The following is a 20,835-nucleotide window of genomic DNA, read 5'->3' on the forward strand; positions in this document are numbered from 1 at the left end:
TCAATGAACATTGGAATGAGTTATGAATACAAAAATAATCTCAAAACAAAAATGAATTGCCATGGTAACATGTCCATTCTCAGATTCTAAAAGACGATCTAATACAATCATGTATATATCATGAAGATATATATATACATATATATGCAGACAATTCTTTACAATCGATCACTATCTGTTTGTTTTTCCTAGTAGAAACTTTACCTATTGACATAATGTTTTAATATCATAATTGTTACACCAGTAATATAATGGTGATAACTTGTCATAACAGTGACATCTTCAGCTTTACTTTTATCTGAACTCTAGAGATTCCAATTGATCATGTACAAACAAGAAATGGTTCGTTCAGTCAGGTCATCAATATTGCAAGACACGTAATATACTTGTGACATCACAGGTAAGACACACAATATACTTGTGACATCACAGGTAAGACATGTAACATACTTGTGACATCACAGGTAAGACATGTAACATACTTGTGACATCACAGGTAAGACATGTAACATACTTGTGACATCACAGGTAAGACACACAATATACTTGTGACATCACAGGTAAGACATGTAACATACTTGTGACATCACAGGTAAGACACACAATATACTTGTGACATCACAGGTAAGACACACAATATACTTGTGACATCACAGGTAAGACACACAATATACTTGTGATGTCACAGGTAAGACACACAATATACTTGTGATGTCACAGGTAAGACACACAATATACTTGTGACGTCACAGGTAAGACACACAATATACTTGTGACGTCACAGGTTAGACACACAATATACTTGTGACGTCACAGGTAAGAGATACAATATACTTGTGTGACGTTACAGGTAAGACACACAATATACTTGTGATGTCACAGGTAAGACACACAATATACTTGTGACGTCACAGGTAAGACACACAATATACTTATGACATCACAGGTAAGACACACAATATACTTGTGACATCACAGGTAAGACACACAATATACTTGTGACATCACAGGTAAGACACACAATATACTTGTGACATCACAGGTAAGACACACAATATACTTGTGACGTCACAGGTAAGAAACGCAATATAATTGTGACATCACAGATAACACATGTAATTATATACTTGTGACGTCAAAGGTAACACATGTAATTATATACTTGTGACGTCAAAGGTAATATAATATGACATCATACAATTATCTCCTTTGACAGAATGTCACATTCATGCCTTTAAATTTATGAGAAACTTGAGTAGTGTTGTAGTGTTCTATTTCACTACTGCCATAAAACGGTGATTTTCAAACAAAATATTTCCAACTTTACAATCAGAATATCTATCATTACTTACATGACCTACTTAATATTAACATAAAATAGTTGCTGTAACACAAAATAAGAACTCTACACGAAACCTCTAAATGTCTGAGTGTTTGATTTCACGTACATTACAGTTTACATTGTCTTCATTTATTTAAGTTTGATCTAGTACACTGATTAAAGTTATATGTGCCGTATTTTTCATACTCACGAATCAAGATGAGTACTGCCAAAAATCATTTATTTACATCAATAGTGAAGTGAAATGAGTACATACGGTGAGACCATGAAGCCAAATTGTGGTCTACAATTTCATTACACATTTTTACAATGTTTTTAGTAATTATAAAGTGACTTACGCAGGTATGTTTTCATTTAAACATATTTAAGGCATAAAAACAACAATTTTTCAGTACAAAATGTCTGTGTTATAACTAACGTTTATAAGTCATCTGAAGCCATTTGATTGGTTTTTACAGCTTTATTCATCAAACCTTATGGATTTTATTAAATTAATGATGAAAAAATAGCATGTCAAAATTATCGCTTTGATCTAGTACACTAATTAAGTTTCTGTTTTCTTTCTTCTTTCATACATTTCTCTGTGTAAACTTGTCCTTTCTTCAGTCTTTCACTCCTACGATCACTCAGACAGGCATACTGGAGTTATTGTCAATAAGTCCCTCCTGGGATGGACTACGATATCTAGCTGGCACCTACAACACAACATTTCACATCTCAGGGTATTTATAAATAAAATCTACAACACAACATTTCACATCTCAGGGTATTTATATATCAAACCTACAATCAAAGTACTGAAAGTACTGAGAGCTTAAGGCTGGTTATAAAGTTTAATTTGCAGGTATTCAGACAATAAGACCAATGAAAACAACGAAAATCACTACAACCTACACCTTCAAAAATGTTTTCTTTTGAAAAAAGTCCCTCAGACGTTTTTTTTTTTTAATAGTCATAGTTTCATGCAGTAAACCTCTTGGATATTGAAGTAATTTATCTTGATAACTTATAGAAATGGTTTATTAATATTGTACAATCTGAAGTTCAGTGAAGCATAGTAATTCTATTTGTTTTGGTACATGATCATGTGAACATGACCATCAAAATGAACTTCATATTTTGTAAAATATAAGAAGACAGCTGTGTAAAATTATAGGTAGACAGTATTTTATGGCTCAGGAAAAATCAGAAAGTCTAAGTAAATCTCTAAGAACTAAAGTCAATGCATTATCAAAGAAAATGTCATATTTTGTGAATCTGGATATGTTTTCTATTTCATATGTATTTGATGTTATAAGTCAGCTTTGATATCGGGTATTACATCACTGTAAGCATCTCCATAAAAATTATTTGATACTGAAAATGTGAGTAATAAGTTAATTCATATCTTGTTAAAATTTGCAGCAGCTGTCTGATCTATTAATGCATGACTTGTAGTTTGGCCCTAAATGACCTTAGTTGTCGATGGGCCGTAAAACTCAAACAAACAAACAAACAAAGCTGTTTGATCAGTTACCATTAAGTACTATTAGAAATAATATCTCTTTCTACAGAGTACAGAATGTTCATAATTCTGTAATAGTCTAACAGCTCTTAATCAGCAAACTTTAACTACATTTTGTTTAATACATCCAAAATATTTTGGTCTAAACATTCTATAGACCCTTGATCTTAGTTTGTTTTTTAAATATGCTTACAATAATTCCCAAACTGAAAGGTACATTTTTGATAATATCATAAAACAATGAAGTACTGGTACTTTGGATCATCTGATCATTTCTCGTTTAGCTCAATCATTTTTTATATTGAATACTGATACATTGTTCATTTCTAATCAAACCCACAATATCCATTTGAAACATTTTCAATTGTAAAAAGATATTGAAATTCGCCAAATGATAAAGTTTCCAACCTCATAATAATATTTGTAATATTTGATGAAATTAGTAACGAATCAGGTTTGTAACAAAAGGAGTATCTTCTAATATTAGACAAATTTGTTGTTAGCTTAAAGTACAGAAAACTTCTCCACGGACAGCTCTGTATATATATATGTAAAGTCCCATCTCCTCTTTCACTATGAACAATAGGTCCAGAGGGACTGTATCACTCACCTGTTTTTTTATGACAAGTAATGTTCGGAATACAAGATCATTCATCTTGGTTCTTTTCTGAAGGAATTCAAATATTTTTAAAGATTTCTAATTTCCCTATTTGGTCCCACTTTTTCTGCTCCAAGGGGTCGGATCAAAAATTTATGTAAATTCTGTTTCCATTCACCCTAGAAGGTTTCTGGCCAAATTTGGTTACAATTTATGTAAAGCTATATAACTAGTAGAAATTTAAAGAAAATGTTAATGGAAGGACAGCTGCTGCGTCATGACATAAGCTCACTGGCCCTTTGGGCCACGTGAGCGAAAAATCAGAACAAGGAAAAGTGCTGACGCAGTAATTCTCATTTTACATGTGACCTAAGCAGACTTTCAATTCTGTCCTGTTTTTCATAGTTATATAAGACAATCTGACATAAGGGGTCACATCCAGATGACGTTTATAAATACCACGTGTACTAAATATCACATGCATTTTCTACACCTTGCTACATCAATTGAAAACGACACTTCATCCCAATTCAATATACTATTTATACAATTAGCTTTGTTGTGCTCTTGGGGCGAAATGACTATGTGGACGAAAATAACTCGTAATGAAATGAGATTTTTTCAAAATATTTCGTCCCCTGAAATTCACAGTCAAGATTTTGCAGGCAGCAATTTCTTTGGCCATTTCCAAAGGTCACATGGACATAACCCCTAATGGGATTTTCTCTGATTCTCTTATCAAACCTAGTGATAATAAGGATCTGTATTTTAATCAGATTGTTGGATAAGAATACGGTAAATTTAACACAACCTTAATTTGTTTGGCCTGATACACAGTGCTGAAGGAATGAGTGGCAGTTTCTGATAAATAATCTAGGTTAGCTTGAAGCAAGTGAAGTAAAGCAGTATATAGTATATAGCAGTACTGACTCGGTGTGCTGGACCTTAAAGCATCTGACAAGGATTGTTAAAAAAAAATCTTTACCAAAAGGCCAATGGTGACTATCTGAATCTGAATCTGAATTATCATCATATTTCTGCAAAGAAAACATAATGAGTTGTTCTTACATATTAGTGATAATATAAACTGATTTTGTATCAAAAATAAAAGTGGCGAAAGTGAAATCTTTGTGATATTGCAAACTTTGAAACAATAGTCTGAGAACATTTATGAGTTTATATAGGTATGTTGTCTGTATGGAGCAAATGTAGATAGAAAACACTATATATATTTATCACATAATCTGCCTGATATCCAGTTGATTTTGTCTATGGATATAGTATGTCATTAGTGTAATATAACCTGGAATGATTTTCATTGGCTGGAACTTTATTGCGACGTCAAGACAGAAACACTAACACAACTTCCAGAAAAATGACGTCATGTCAGGATTTCAAGGACGGCGAGACAAAATGGCAGCCTCTGGATTTTTGTAATATATTTTGATGCGAGATTTTTTGAAATGTATGTTTTTGTAGTTATGTAATAAAAAGTATCTTAAAATTGTGTTCATTTAATATGAAATTTTTATGAAACCTTTTTCCTTTTTAAGGCTCGCAAAAATGAAATTTTTTAAGACTTGTTTCATAAATCTCATATGAAATAAACACTCAGTTAAGATCTTATATACTATACACACAGATTAAGTGAGCTCTAATTATAGTAACTCACAACTATATTACAGAGTGCTCACAGATAATCAAGCCCAACCATGTTAACATTACAGAGTGCTCCCAGATAATCAAGCCCAGCAATGTTAACATTACAGAGTGCTCACAGATAATAAAGCCCAGCCATGTTAACATTACAGAGTGCTCACAGATAATAAAGCCCAGCCATGTTAACATTACATTACAGAGTGCTCACAGATAATAAAGCCCAGCCATGTTAACATTACAGAGTGCTCACAGATAATAAAGCCCAGCCATGTTAACATTACAGAGTGCTCACAGATAATAAAGCCCAGCCATGTTAACATTACAGAGTGCTCACAGATAATCAAGCCCAGCCATGTTAACATTACAGAGTGCTCACAGATAATAAAGCCCAGCAATGTTAACATTACAGAGTGCTCACAGATAATAAAGCCCAGCCATGTTAACATTACAGAGTGCTCACAGATAATAAAGCCCAGCCATGTTAACATTACAGAGTGCTCACAGATAATAAAGCCCAGCCATGTTAACATTACAGAGTGCTCACAGATAATAAAGCCCAGCCATGTTAACATTACAGAGTGCTCACAGATAATAAAGCCCAGCCATGTTAACATTACAGAGTGCTCACAGATAATCAAGCCCAGCCATGTTAACATTACAGAGTGCTCACAGATAATCAAGCCCAGCCATGTTAACATTACTGAGTGCTCACAGACAATAAAGCCCAGCCATGTTAACATTACTGGGTGCTCACAGACAATAAAGCCCAGCCATGTTAACATTACTGGGTGCTCACAGACAATAAAGCCCAGCCATGTTAACATTACTGAGTGCTCACAGATAATAAAGCCCAGCCATGTTAACATTACAGAGTGCTCACAGACAATAAAGCCCAGCAATGTTAACATTACTGGGTGCTCACAGATAATAAATCCCAGCCATGTTAACATTACAGAGTGCTCACAGATAATAAAGCCCAGCAATGTTAACATTACATTACAGAATGCTCACAGACAATAAAGCCCAGCCATGTTAACATTGCAGAGTGCTCACAGACAATAAAGCCAAGCCATATTAACATTACAGAGTGCTCACAGACAATAAAGTCCAGCCATGTTAACATTACAGTGCTGACAGACAATAAAGCCCAGCCATGTTAACATTACAGAGAGCTCACAGATAATAAAGCCCAGCCATGTTAACATTACAGAGTGCTCACAGATAATAAAGCCCAGCCATGTTAACATTACAGAGTGCTCACAGACAATAAAGCCCAGCCATGTTAACATTACAGAGTGCTCACAGACAATAAAGCCCAGCCATGTTAACATTACAGAGTGCTCACAGACAATAAAGCCCAGCCATGTTAACATTACTGAGTGCTCACAGACAATAAAGCCCAGCCATGTTAACATTACTGAGTGCTCACAGACAATAAAGCCCAGACATGTTAACATTACAGAGTGCTCATGGATAATCAAGCCCAGCCATGTTAACATTACAGAGTGCTCACAGATAATAAAGCCCAGCCATGTTAACATTACAGAGTGCTCACAGATAATAAAGCCCAGCAATGTTAACATTACAGAGTGCTCACAGATAATAAAGCCCAGCCATGTTAACATTACAGAGTGCTCACAGATAATCAAGCCCAGCCATGTTAACATTACAGAGTGCTCACAGATAATAAAGCCCAGCCATGTTAACATTACAGAGTGCTCACAAATAATCAAGCTCAGCAATGTTAACATTACAGAGTGCTCACATATAATCAAGCCCAGCCATGTTAACATTATAGAGTGCTCACAGATAATAAAGCCCAGTCATGTTTACATTACAGAGTGCTCACGGAAAATCAAGCCCAGCCATGTTAACATTACAGAGTGCTCACAGAAAATCAAGCCCAATCATATTAACATTACAGAGTGCTCACAGAAAATCAAGCCCAATCATATTAACACACTCAGTGGCCAGCTTCACATACATTCCTCAACTTTAAGTAATTCCTTAACTTTTAAATTCCCCATAGAAAACCATTACGCAAGTTAAGAGTAATAATTTAATACTTAAGACTTTTTCCTTGTTATGCTTTCTTATATTGAAAATTTTAAGTTAAGGAATTTCTTTAAATTCAGGAGTGTTCATGAAATTGGACCCAGATTTTGCTGCATAAGTTAGTGAACATCAAACTGAACACACAAATCTATTAAATAGACTGGTTCCCTTTATTTCTCAACTCTCCGCTGGGCTGTGCTCCGCTTACTAAGGACCAGTAGCAGGTTAAAATGAGAATTTTCTGATTGGTCAATTTCTATACCAGGTTTGGCATGCGCCACTTATTTTAGACATGTAAAACACTTTTACCTACCAAGCGACGAATCTAAAGGTAAAGAATAGATATTCTTTTTAAATGGATAGCTGAACATAAGTTTTGAAATTTCTTTCTTACAGAGTTCAATATGCATATCAGAATAATGTTATTTTCCTCAATGGATGCGCAGAGGCACACTCAGGAGTAGAAATTCCTACTCATGTTGGCTGCCCGCTACCCGTCCTCTGTATAGCTTTACAAAGGGAGGAAACTGAGGCTGGAACCTGTCTAATTTACTGAATATCAGGTGTTGATAGATATAAACTCACCTCTGCCAGACTAGGACATAAACATAAAAACCAGCGACGACATAACTGGAAGTGACCGAAGAAAACAATCTCGTAGTATTGTATAAAGGTGGCTATACAGAACAGGAAGCCCAGGACTGTGCTGATGGTCACAAATATGTACAGGGAACTGAAAATGGACCTCATACAGGGAACTGTTAGTCTGAAAATAAACAACATACAGTGAACTGTCAGTCTGAAGATGTACAACATACAGTGAACTGTCAGTCTGAAAATATACAACTTACAGGGAACTGTCCGTCTGAAGATGTACAACATACAGTGAACTGTCAGTCTGAAGATATACAACATACAGTGAACTGTCAGTCTGTTAATATATACAACATACTGCAGGGAACTGTCAGTCTGAAAATATACAACATATAGGAAAATGTCAGTCAGAATAAACAACTCATACTGGACCTCATAAACAGAACTAGCTGTCTGAAATAAACAAATCATAGTTGACCTCATACAGGGAGTGTGTCAGTCTGATAATATACAACATAAAGGGAACTGTCAGTCTGATAATATACAACATACAGGGAACTGTCAGTCTGATTATATACAACATACAGGGAACTGTCAGTCTGATAATATACAACATACAGGGAACTGTCTTTCTGGATATATACAACATACTGCAGGGAACTGTCAGTCTGAAAATATACAACATACAGGGAACTGTCAGTCTGATAATATACAACATACAGGGAACTGTCTTTCTGGATATATACAACATACATGAAACTGTCCGTCTGATGATATATACAACATACAGGGAACTGTCAGTCTGATAATATATACAACATACAGGGAACTGTCAGTCTCATAATATATACAACATATAGGGAACTGTCTTTCTGGATATATACAACATACTGCAGGGAACTGTCAGTCTGAAAATATACAACATACAGGGAACTGTCAGTCTGATAATATACAACATACAGGGAACTGTCAGTCTGATAATATACAACATACAGGGAACTGTCAGTCTGATAATATACAACATACAGGGAACTGTCAGTCTGATAATATACAACATACAGGGAACTGTCAGTCTGAAAATATACAACATGCAGGGAACTGTCAGTCTGATAATATACAACATACAGGGAAATGTCAGTCTGATAATATACAACATACAGGGAACTGCCAGTCTGATAATATACAACATACATGGAACTGTCAGTCTGATAATATACAACATACAGGGAACTGTCAGTCTGATAATATACAACATACAGGGAACTGTCAGTCTGATAATATACAACATACAGGGAACTGTCAGTCTGATTATATACAACATACAGGGAAATGTCAGTCTGATAATATACAACATACAGGGAACTGTCTTTCTGGATATATACAACATACAGGAAACTGTCCATCTGATAATATATACAACATACAGGGAAATGTCAGTCTGAAAATATACAACATACCGGGAACTGTCAGTCTGAAAATATACAAATCATAGTGGACTTCATAAAGGGAGCTGCCAGTCGAGGCTAGGGCTGCCGCGATACGGCAGAAGCGTACCACGATATATTGTGATACACAACAGCTGTATTGTAATATGTATTGCAATAATTTGACCTTAACATATGTGGTGTCTATTTTGTATATATTCCATAATAAAACCACTGGTTCCTTTACACTATACAAACAAACAATGCTATGTAATGTAGTGTTACATCGTTTTTAATCGTGTTGTTGAGTAATAAAAATGCTCCAATGTGAGGTTCTTGTTTACAAATCGGTTGGAGAAAAAGCTAGGCTGCAGACAATCGCAAACTAATAATGCAATTTAACTAAACATGAGAGTGTCTGCAAATATTTACATATCAATTTTGAACCTAAATTATGAACAAATTTACATAAATTTGTCCTGGAAAAATTAGCTTATGATCGTGATTTAACTTCAAAGGGCTGATCGGTTTAATTTGCAGTGTTGTTTTGAATCCTGTAGGAATTCGAAAATGGCAGTGGACGATGAAGCCTGAAATAGCTGGCAAAATCCCTGCACCCATGTAATAACTGGGCCTTAAATGTGTTTAGAGAATTATTCCAGTATTGTTGATTGATGGAGGCTGAGCGAATCAGCTTGATAATATTTCAGAAACTAGCCTAAAACCATATTGTTTATATTCAACATCGTGCAAATGTTTGAATCATTTGAACCTTATACAAGTTACAAACATTTGACCGACATCAGAATGGAATGAAAACAAAAGGGATACCTACATGGCTAAATATCAACAGAAAGGAAAATAAATACAACTTGCTGGTTTAGTTTTAATGACAGGACATTTTAATTATATCAAATCAATGAAATTATTATACTTAGAAAAAATATCGTAAAAATCCGGTATAGGTAGACTGAATCGTGGTATAATATTTTTTGGCAATGCATTACAATACCCCAATTTACCGGTTAACCAAGGGAGCTGCCAGTCGAGGCCGTAGCCGAGAATGAGTCAGGTCGTGATCTTACCTTATATTGGTCGTGTTTCGTCCAGTCGAGGGCGTAGCCAAGAATCAACAGGACAGTGATAGCCATATATAGCACTAGTGTAAATAGGGTCAGGTTAAAAAACTTTCTCACCTGTTAAAAATAAATACATTAATCATTTAGCAACATAGTATATCTAATGTAAAAGCTGGCCTTCCTCCACCCTCATAGCCAGATGTAGAACTATAAACTATAGCTAAGGTACATGTACTAAGAAGGTATGTCTCAAGAAGTTCTTAACACAGCTAAGGTACATGTAATAAGAAGGTATGTCTCAAGAAGTTCTTAACACGGCTAAGGTACATGTAATAAGAAGGTACAGTTGGGAGCAAGCTAAACTTGGTAGTGAAGTGCACTTGAGTGCACAAGTAAAGTTAACTCCGGTTCACTAGCTAGTGCACTAGAGTTAACATCGTAGTGCACTAGAGTTAACATCGTAGTGCACTAGAGTTCACATTGTAGTGCACTAGAGTTAACAACGTAGTGCACTAGAGTTAACACTGTAGTGCACTAGAGTTCACATCGTAGTGCACAAGATAAATGAGCCTGATACTCCTACTTATTGCATAAATTGTACATGTACAATCTGTTCATGTATATATTTCATTGAATGGTTTTAAATATCTTTTAATTATTTCAGATGAATTACCAAATGTACTCTGTATTTAAAAAGTAGCATAACTAAGTGAGTATATATATGTAAATAATTAATTTATTAAATAAAATGGTTACTTTTATTGGTGTGCATTATTATATATAGGTTTCATCTGAGTAATTTAGCCTAATATCTCAAGAGGTTCTTAACATAGAGATTAACGACCATGTATGTTTGGTTCAAATTGATAGGCTTTTTTATCAGTCTTTACAGATAACAGATTGATAAGTAAGAAAAATCTGTGTTGGAACATTTGTATCAGAGCCTGGATTATCTCCAGCCTGCATCTGAACATTTCTATCAGTGCCTGGATTATCTCCAGCCTACATCTGAACATTTCTATCAGAGCCTGGATTATCTCCAGCCTACATCTGAACATTTCTATCAGTGCCTGGATTATCTCCAGCCTACATCTGAACAATACTATCAGAGCCTGGACTATATCCAGCCTACACATGATCATTTCTATCAGAGCCTGGATTATCTCCAGCCTACATCTGAACATTTCTATCAGAGCCTGGATTATCTCCAGCCTACATCTGAACATTTCTATCAGAGCCTGGATTATCTCCAGCCTACACCTGAACATTTCTATCAGAGCCTGGATTATCTCCAGCCTACATCTGAACTTTTCTATCAGAGCCTGGATTATCTCCAGCCTACATCTAAACATTTCTATCAGAGCCTGGATTATCTCCAGCCTACATCTAAACATTTCTATCAGAGCCTGGATTATCTCCAGCCTACATCTGAACATTTCTATCAGAGCCTGGATTATCTCCAGCCTACATCTGAACATTTCTATCAGAGCCTGGATTATCTCCAGCCTACATCTGAACATTTCTATCAGAGCCTGGATTATCTCCAGCCTACATCTAAACATTTCTATCAGAGCCTGGATTATCTCCAGCCTACATCTGAACATTTCTATCAGAGCCTGGATTATCTCCAGCCTACACAGGAACATTTCTATCAGAGCCTGGATTATCTCCAGCCTACATCTGAACATTTCTATCAGAGCCTGGATTATCTCCAGCCTACATCTTAACAACACTATCAGTGCCTGGATTATCTCCAGCCTACACCTGAACATTTCTATCAGAGCCTGGATTATCTCCAGCCTACACCTGAACATTTCTATCAGAGCCTGGATTATCTCCAGCCTACACCTGAACATTTCTATCAGAGCCTGGATTATCTCCAGCCTACACCTGAACATTTCTATCAGAGCCTGGATTATCTCCAGCCTACACCTGAACATTTCTATCAGAGCCTGAATTATCTCTGACCTACATCTGAACTTCCTCTACTATTGCTGTTTAGGTCTAAGATGATAAGTGTATTTGCTATATACTTACAGAAGTGGGACGTCGACTGATGGAGGATCTTATAGCAGCACTTCCTGTCAATATCATCTGAAACAAATCAAAGTGCCAAGGCCACTCATAGATGCTGTGAATTATTTTATGATATATGAAGTTTTTCAAGAACAATAAGTTGAATAACTTATTATCCTGAAAAAAACTGTAATATTTTATTTCTAAATTATTTTTGAAATAACGATTTCAACAGCAATGAAACCAGAAACACAAAAACATATATGTATATATGTTTCTAATAAAACCGTTCAGAATCTGAGTATCATTTTTTTTATAATTCTTTATTAATTACTAAATTATCAATTTCATCAATGTCTCTTCAAAGACAAAAAAATAATAAGTGAACATTTTCGTATCTTGATATCCACTTAACATTGAAGAATATTTTCGGAAAAATATAACATTAGAAATATCACCATTTCCGGATATGTTTTGGTTTCCTTTTTAGAAAACTAACATGGGTTGCTTTGACGACTTTTGACTAATAAATCATAGCCAGATACTTTTGCCAAATAAAAGGTACACTATTTCATTACGTATATCACTCAGATTTCTTTTTAAATTCACAAGAACGCTAGCCGTTAACATCAAGAAAACTTCATGTAATGTATCGGACTTTAGCAAGTCTTCGTAAGCCAAACAGTAACTGGTTGGCGAGATATTATCGTGCAGAACATTTATTGTGTGTCAAGTAAAGGGTACATTATTTGGTTACTTATAACAGTCAAATTTCTTTTGAATTCATAAGAATGCTAACATCAAGAAAACTCCCTGCAATACATCGGACTTTAGAAAGTCTTCATAAGGCTACCGTACATTACACGGCAATATAAGTTTATTTGTCACTTTAAGTTGCCCGTACATAAATAGATCTATATTATCATTATATTTTGTAATTTTATGTTGATAGATTTGGTACTTTTCCCCTTTCAATATACCGCAGTTGTCGATAAACAAAAGACAGAACTCCCAGTGACAGATCAAGGGAGGAAAACGTACGTACTCAAAACTATTAACTTTTACTGCGCAATAATATCTCAGATATAGTTCGTCAATACAACCAACACAAAAAACTTTATAAGCGTTATAAGAACTTTCTTTTGCAGTTACCTTCCTAACATTTGATTACAATAATCGATCATTAGCATGAATTACGTAAAATTTAAATAAACATACACAATCCAAAATCCATCGAAAGTCTGTCGCGGAGGAAGACAGCGAAGAAGGTGTTGTTCGTGATTTTCGGGAGACCAGTGTTCTTGGAGTAATACAAATATCATAGAGTCCCAACTGAACACTTAAAACACTTCATCCATGATGTATACGTATGTACAAATTCTATGTCTGTTGTTTTGAATATTGGGGGTTTTATTTTTTCATACTATCAAGTATTACGTGAAATGAACAAAACAACTTTTAAATTTCATCGCAGAGTGGTTTCATTGTTTTGATGTGCACAGGCTCGCCGAGCGTACCTAAGAATGCTGTTTCACAGCATCAAAAAAACTCAAGTCTAGAGCAAGGCAATTAAAGACCCCTTTAGGCCCTGTCCCTCAGGCACCCAGTGGGTCAGCCCCTACTATTTTCAGTCCAAACCCCATAAGGATATGCTACCAGGCAAATTTTGTTAAATTCCAACCAGCAGTTATGAAAATTTGATTGTTGATGGATGGACGGATGCCACGGTATCGCATAAGCTCAACTTAGTCCATATATATATAAAATTAACATATACCTACATGTAATTACTGTATTCACAAAAAAATGCATGAATATGTCTTATTACTGTACAAACAAAATTTTTTTATGAATATATAACTTATAACTGTACTAACAAAAAATCCTGCTAGCAGTCCAGCTCCATAACAGTTGTCTTTACCCAAGTGTAGATTTGCTGGAGAATCGGGATACTCCACAAGAGGGATAACAAATAACTCTAATGTACCTGTAATAAACAAGTTGAACAACATCTATCAGTGAATGTTATCAAACATTAATTTAAAGGGACCTGGACCTAAATAAACCATGTAAATTTGAGTAAAATGCACATCTAAGACGTATCAGATACCTTACTAAAACACATCTAAGACGTATCAGATACCTTACTAAGTAATATAAATCACGTGTGCAAATGTTTCAAATAAAATAATTATAGTGGAAATTCCATCTTTCTGTAATTTGAACCGGCCCGATCGTATTTTGTAGACTGAGTGTGATAAAAAAGTAGTGTTGAACTTTAGTGACCTCCCACAATGCACTGCACAAATTAAATGAATTCAAACAAAATGGTGTGTCAAAAATGTGGCTGAAGCGAACACAAACGAATTGCGATAGAAAACAGAGTATATGTCAAGAGTCAGTAAAGTGCGCAACTAGGAAAGTAGGAATATATAAATGGATCGCTGAAATGCAAGAGACGGGAGCAACTTCCTACTTTATACTTGCGTGATGTACATGTTTGGAATAAGTCAAGAACCTCTCTTCGCGGTGCCCCGTCGAATGAAGTCTCATTTGACTTTTGACTTATCATTCTTACGCTAAATACAATTTTTTTTAATGTAAATATTAATGAATATGGCTTAAACTTCATTTGTCAACCATCGTAAATTAGAAAATAAATGTGGAAAACTAATATTCCTTGTTATGTCACGAAGTTTGTTGTTCATTATAACCCGTTTTTCGGTCAGCTTTTGTTTTGTGTTCAAAAAATAGAATATGACGGTCTATTTTTATCATTTTTGGGATAGGTATTCCGAATGTTTTCCTGTCATTTTAAATAACCAATTATTGTAATAACATATTCAATATACATCTGAACACCATATCTTAGCATACAGAACAACTTATTTAAGGTTCATGTCCCTTTAAATGATTGCACTTAGCTGAATATAATCTACAGTGGAACTCGGTTAATACAAACTCCAAGGGACCAGGATAAAAGTTCGAGTTATCCGAGTGTTCGAATTAAGTGAGTTCTCATGTCTACTGACTATCTCTTTACTTGGTATATAAAGACCAGTTCCATGTCGTAAAACGATCTGAAAAAGTCAAAATTGCCGATAGTAATTGCAAAATTATAACAAGAAAACCTAGATATATATTTTGAAATATTGTTCAACGGCTGATTTATGAAAAATAAATTAGCATTTTCGGCGACCTTGTTGTCCAAAAAATCTCATTTCGAGTTATAAGAACATTTTATGTATGGTTTTTTGTCATTCAAACCCAAAATTTACTTTGTATTATCCGAGTTCTTCGAGTTTTCCGAATTCGAATTATCCGAGTTCTTAAAACATTTGGTTTGATTAGTTTAATGTCCTATTAACAGCCATGGTAATTTAAGGACGTACCAGTTTTGTTGGTGGAGGAAAGCCGGAGTACCCAGAGAAAAACCACCGACCACAGTCAGTACCTGGCAACTGCCCCACATGGGATTCGAACTCGCGACCCAGAGGTGGAGGGCATGTGGTAATATGTCGGTACATATTAACCACTCGGCCACCGCGGCCCCCGTTCTTAAAACAAAGATAAAGAGGGAATTCAGTCTGGACCGTTGAAGTACTTTGTATTAAGCTGGGTTGTCAAATTATCCGCATTCGTATCAACCAAGTTCCACTGTATTTAAAGTAACTCAATTAGCTATCAAAGTTTTGGGATCTTGAAACCTCTGTATTACTATTGCATACAGTCACTTTCTAGCTTTGCGTGCTCTTGAATGAATTTCTCTTGAGCTCAATCTGTAAAGTGATAGACCAAAGTCTGGGTTAATGGGGTTAAGCCCAGCTGGCGGTGGCACACTTTTCTTGCCCAGCTAAACTCAAGATCTGTATATAGTGTGATATTTATTATTTTATTTTTTTTTATTACAAAAGATATTATCATAAGGAATCTGCATTTGAACTTATTATGATGTATTTTACCCAGTATAGCGGTAATGAAGCCGTTACATAGCTGTACCACCCCGATAATGGTCGGCCATGTTTTCAGATGCAAATCTCCAGCGTGTGTAGAATCAGAATTCAGAGAAACTTCGTCCAATTCTCCGTCGTCATCATGATCTTCTTCCTCTAGTGTTTCGATCAAGTCCGAGTTTACTGCTGGTGCAAGGTTGTGTCTCACCATGACTGCTCGCTCCAATGAGACGCGCTACTCGCTGAAAACATATGTATAACTATTTATTCCTAGTATTAATCTTTTGATAAGAATGTAATTTTGTGTTCCAATTTAAAATATACAGTCCTCTAAAACACTACTCGACCCCCTGAAACATCACAGTACTCTCATAACATGGGAGGTCACTGGTTAATTTATTAATTTCTTAATTATCAGACTAGGCTCCAAGCTCATGAAACAGTCTTATATATAAGTTTAGAATTAGCCAATCACAAATGACGCTACAAAAAGTTACATACATTGTATGTCCTTTTGTATTGGCTAATAAGGAAGGTTTCTCATTGTGCTAAACATCAAACATTATTTGTTTGAATGCTCTGCAATTTATGTAAGCAGGAGTCCAGGACTTGTCGATAGGCGAGTCCTGTAAATCACTGGCGAACTGATCTTAATCAAAATTGATAAATATAAATGCTTACATCTGCATATACAATTGTTGATTTTTTTCCCAATGCTAACCTTAACTTTAATTTTGTAGTTATATGCCGTAATTAATCTATCTACCAGTGAAGTTGTGACTTAAAATCTAAGTTATCAATGCTTAACTGTTCGTCATTGTCATACAAACTGAAAACACGAATATGAACTCTATTTTAAATTGTAATCAGATTTAGAACATTCCAGTTCTATCGAGACCATTGTAACAAAATAACTCCATTGCAACCCTAGATACTGATTAAAGCACATCTTACCTCAGAACACCATCAAAATATGCGTGAGTCGGCCTCAAGTGGACGTTCTGTCACCAGTCACATGCGTTTCCTGTTTTCATTTTTTGAACGCGGTTGACACCCTAACTTCCGCTTCCGGTCGCAAAATACTTTTAAGCTTTCTAGTTTTTTAACTAATTCTGAACGATTTCTGAAAATTGTCTCTTTTGAGTGAAAACATAAGTATCAAACAAACCAAGATGTCTTATCTAAGCTACCGAGATTTGTCTATAAACCTTATTTTTAGAAAAATTTCAAATTTGGTTTTGAGATTTCCCCAACTTCCGGCGTCAATGGTTACCCTAATATTTATGTTCCGGTTTTAGTTTCGTCTGTATGAATTTTTGTGTGTGTGTGCAAGGGACCGTGTATTCCATTACCACTTCATGCCAAAACAGTGATTGGACTCGGATGCGTAAGTATACTGATTGAAGAATTTATTTAGATAATCAGATCAGTAAACCTAGCTATCTACATGACAAATGTAAATTTTCCTGAAAATAAAAACAACACTGACAGCTGAACATCGAACAGTCGAAGCAAGTGCTCTTAGACAGGTAAAATAATGATATCAATATGATCATCACCTCAGTTATTTAGTAAGCGACACATTGGCTGAGTTTATGACAAGTGTGCATGGGACCACATGAGTTTGACGTTCTGTCAATGATATATAGTATACATATATAAAAAACATAGGGGTATTTATTTTATATACATGTATTTATACTATATATCATTGACAGAACGTCAAACTCCTGTAATGGGACATATTATATGGTTTGCAAAGTTAATGAATTTTAGTTCTGACTGTCCGTGTAAACAACAAATAAGCAGGACGATTGAAAACTATTGAATGTACAGCATGGCATATATTTACAAGTATCTCTCACGATAAGTTAATCAAGAGGATGATGGTTATTATAAAAGTTGATTTATTTCTATCAACTTTGGAGAATATCGACTTTCTTATATATGTTTAGGTATTAACGATTGAACAATTTCCCGGAATATATTGAAGTTAATTACAGTTATATTATACCCATGATGTCGGGTCTGGTTAATTGTGCGCATTATAGTATTGTGGTTCATCTGACATCATGTTATAGGTGATTTAAGTGGACAGCAAACAATGATGGAATCATTGAATGAAAGTCTATTATTTATCAACAAATAAAATATTTCGAAAGGATTCAAAAAGGCCATTTGTATTGTTTTTTTTTTTTGCAAAATATTTATTTTCAAATTTCTCATGTGAGCTTTTCTATTGCTCATATGCTTTGTAAAGCTCATATGCTTTTGGTAGCTCACATGGTACTACCTAAAAGCTCATGTGAGCCATGTGAGCTTTTTACCTCATTTGCATGTTAAAATTCATGTAAGAAGCTCATGTGCAAAATCATGTTAGTTTTCATGGTAGTTTCTCACATGAAGCTCATGAGCTCTTGGGTAGCAGAATTCTGTATGGGTAGGTATACCTTTGATTTTTCTAAGTTTAGATATTGCTCACATGGTCAGCTAGCTTTCCAAAAATCATGTGAGCTTTTGTTAGTTTTCAGACAGCTCATGTGCAAATCAGATAAGCTTTTTAAGAGCTAATCTCAGCTCACATGGCTCACCTAATTTGCATAGGATTCTAACATCATTCTTATGTGAAGCTCATGTGCTGCTCATGAGCTTCTCATGAGCTTTGTTTGGCTTTTTCTGTACGGGATAATCCAAGATCAAAGTTTGAACTAACTATATATTAGAATTTAAGGCATAAATTTGAAGAATTGAAAGAAAATAAAATTTAAGAATTGTTCTCAATCATCTGGGTTTATGAAGTCATGGACAAAAAGTAGAACTACATTCAATCATCTGGGTTTATGAAGTCATGGACAAAAAGTAGAGCTACATTCTCCATAGATGTGAAGCATCTCTGAATAGGAATGCATATATTTCCATATGTTTTTTATCTACGTATATGAACTTCATAAACCCAAAAGATATTGAAAATAATGTGTTATCATTCAATTTGTATAATTCAGTTAGGTACTAACTAGGCATTATTTTTTATGTTTTTATTTTTTTTTTTGTAAATTAAATTCAGTTATGACATTGACACATTGATAATTTAGTCAATAGTTTAGTTTGGCAACTTCTTGTAAAAATGTTCTGTGTGTATGATCAGAGTATGCGTTTATACCGTCTCTATATTATTTTTGAGCGCAGAAAATGAAAAAGGACCCCATTTTTAACTGAACTCCATTTAAATTATATTTAAAAGGACCCCATTTTATCTGAAGATGGTTCCATTTATGTTACACCCAGCACAAACCCTAATGACGTCAAAATACTCAATGTACAATGTTTCCAGACTGAGACTACGAAAAAATAACCTCTAACTTCTAACTGATACAAATGGGGGAAACCTATCAAATTAAATTGTAATTAAAATAATTGTAGTATTATATAAGGTCTTATTTAAGATCTGAAAATACATGAAATATTACAATAATCTGCAATTAGGAATTTAATCTAATCAACAAAAAATGTATCTATACTCATAAACAAATTTGTTTATATAATATTATCAGCATTATTCCCATTAAACTTTACATGTGTCTCTTTCTAGTAAAAAAATTTGTAATATGATATACTAATGTATCCAAAAGAATAGCTAGCATACATCAGTATATATATATAATTTATATATTAAATGTAATATGACATACTAATGACTATGTATCCAATAAAATAGCTAGCATACATCAGTATATATATAATGTATATACCCTACTATTAAATGTAATATGATATACTAATATATCCAATAGAATAGCTAGCATACATCAGTATATATATATATAATTTATATATTAAATGTAATATGATATACTAATATATCCAATATAATAGCTAGCATATTTCAGTATATATATAATATACCCTACTCCCAATAGCCAGTATGTTATACACAGTCAATTAAAACAGTTTGCTAGGTTATTTTGATGTAGGAGAATATTGTGTATATAGTGAATATTGAAGCAGTGGAGGTACAGGTGAAGCTTAAAATTTAGTTTATTTTCACCAGACCATTTAAAGATCAGCTGCAAAATGATATAACATGATTCCATTCCGGCCTTGAAATGACATGAGTTACATATTTTAACTTTAAATACTACAGGGATGTAATTATCTAAAATGTCAATTAGTCTTACTAAAGCTGGATACTTGGTAAATAACTGGATTTGAGTGTCACGTGTGTATTGGGCTGATCACAGGTAAATAGATAAGATCAGATAATTTGTGTCTCTATAGAATTGACTGGTGCCAATGATCTACACTTCCTGAAATAGAGCCGTGATATTCTAACTCCTTAATTACAACACAGGCAAAGTCTATGACGAAAAAGATATGTTAGAATTAGAAATGAATGATATACAAGTCAGATTTAAGACACCTGGTAAATGAAAGGTGTTTTGAGAGAGTATTATATAATTTGCTTACCAAAAACTGGGTTAGATTTTAAATAGTTAGTGTTTTACTAAATTCTAAAAAAAAAACAGCCATTGAAATTAGCTATGAAACTTAAACAAATGGTTTACAAAATCTTCCATATAGTTCATTGTTATAACCATGATATGTGAATATGCT

The 20,835-nt window shown here is 34.4% G+C and overlaps 2 protein-coding genes across 4 annotated transcripts in view; both read right to left on the minus strand.

Moving 5' to 3' along the window:
* Window positions 1-20,835, minus strand: part of LOC138309007 (uncharacterized) — a 109,492-nt gene that overhangs the window by 63,854 nt on the left and 24,803 nt on the right. The window lies entirely within an intron of this gene.
* Window positions 1,875-17,359, minus strand: LOC138309795 (uncharacterized). The gene is made up of 8 exons (XM_069251007.1): window positions 17,179-17,359; window positions 16,234-16,466; window positions 14,149-14,258; window positions 12,293-12,349; window positions 10,262-10,372; window positions 8,180-8,205; window positions 7,744-7,891; window positions 1,875-2,037 (listed from the first exon to the last, which is right to left on the minus strand). Exons 2-8 carry the CDS (start codon window positions 16,433-16,435, stop codon window positions 1,969-1,971), a joined length of 723 nt encoding a protein of 240 aa, XP_069107108.1. The 5' UTR covers window positions 16,436-16,466; window positions 17,179-17,359; the 3' UTR covers window positions 1,875-1,968.

Source organism: Argopecten irradians, chromosome 15 (assembly GCF_041381155.1).
Source record: "Argopecten irradians isolate NY chromosome 15, Ai_NY, whole genome shotgun sequence".
Classification (NCBI taxonomy): domain Eukaryota; kingdom Metazoa; phylum Mollusca; class Bivalvia; order Pectinida; family Pectinidae; genus Argopecten; species Argopecten irradians.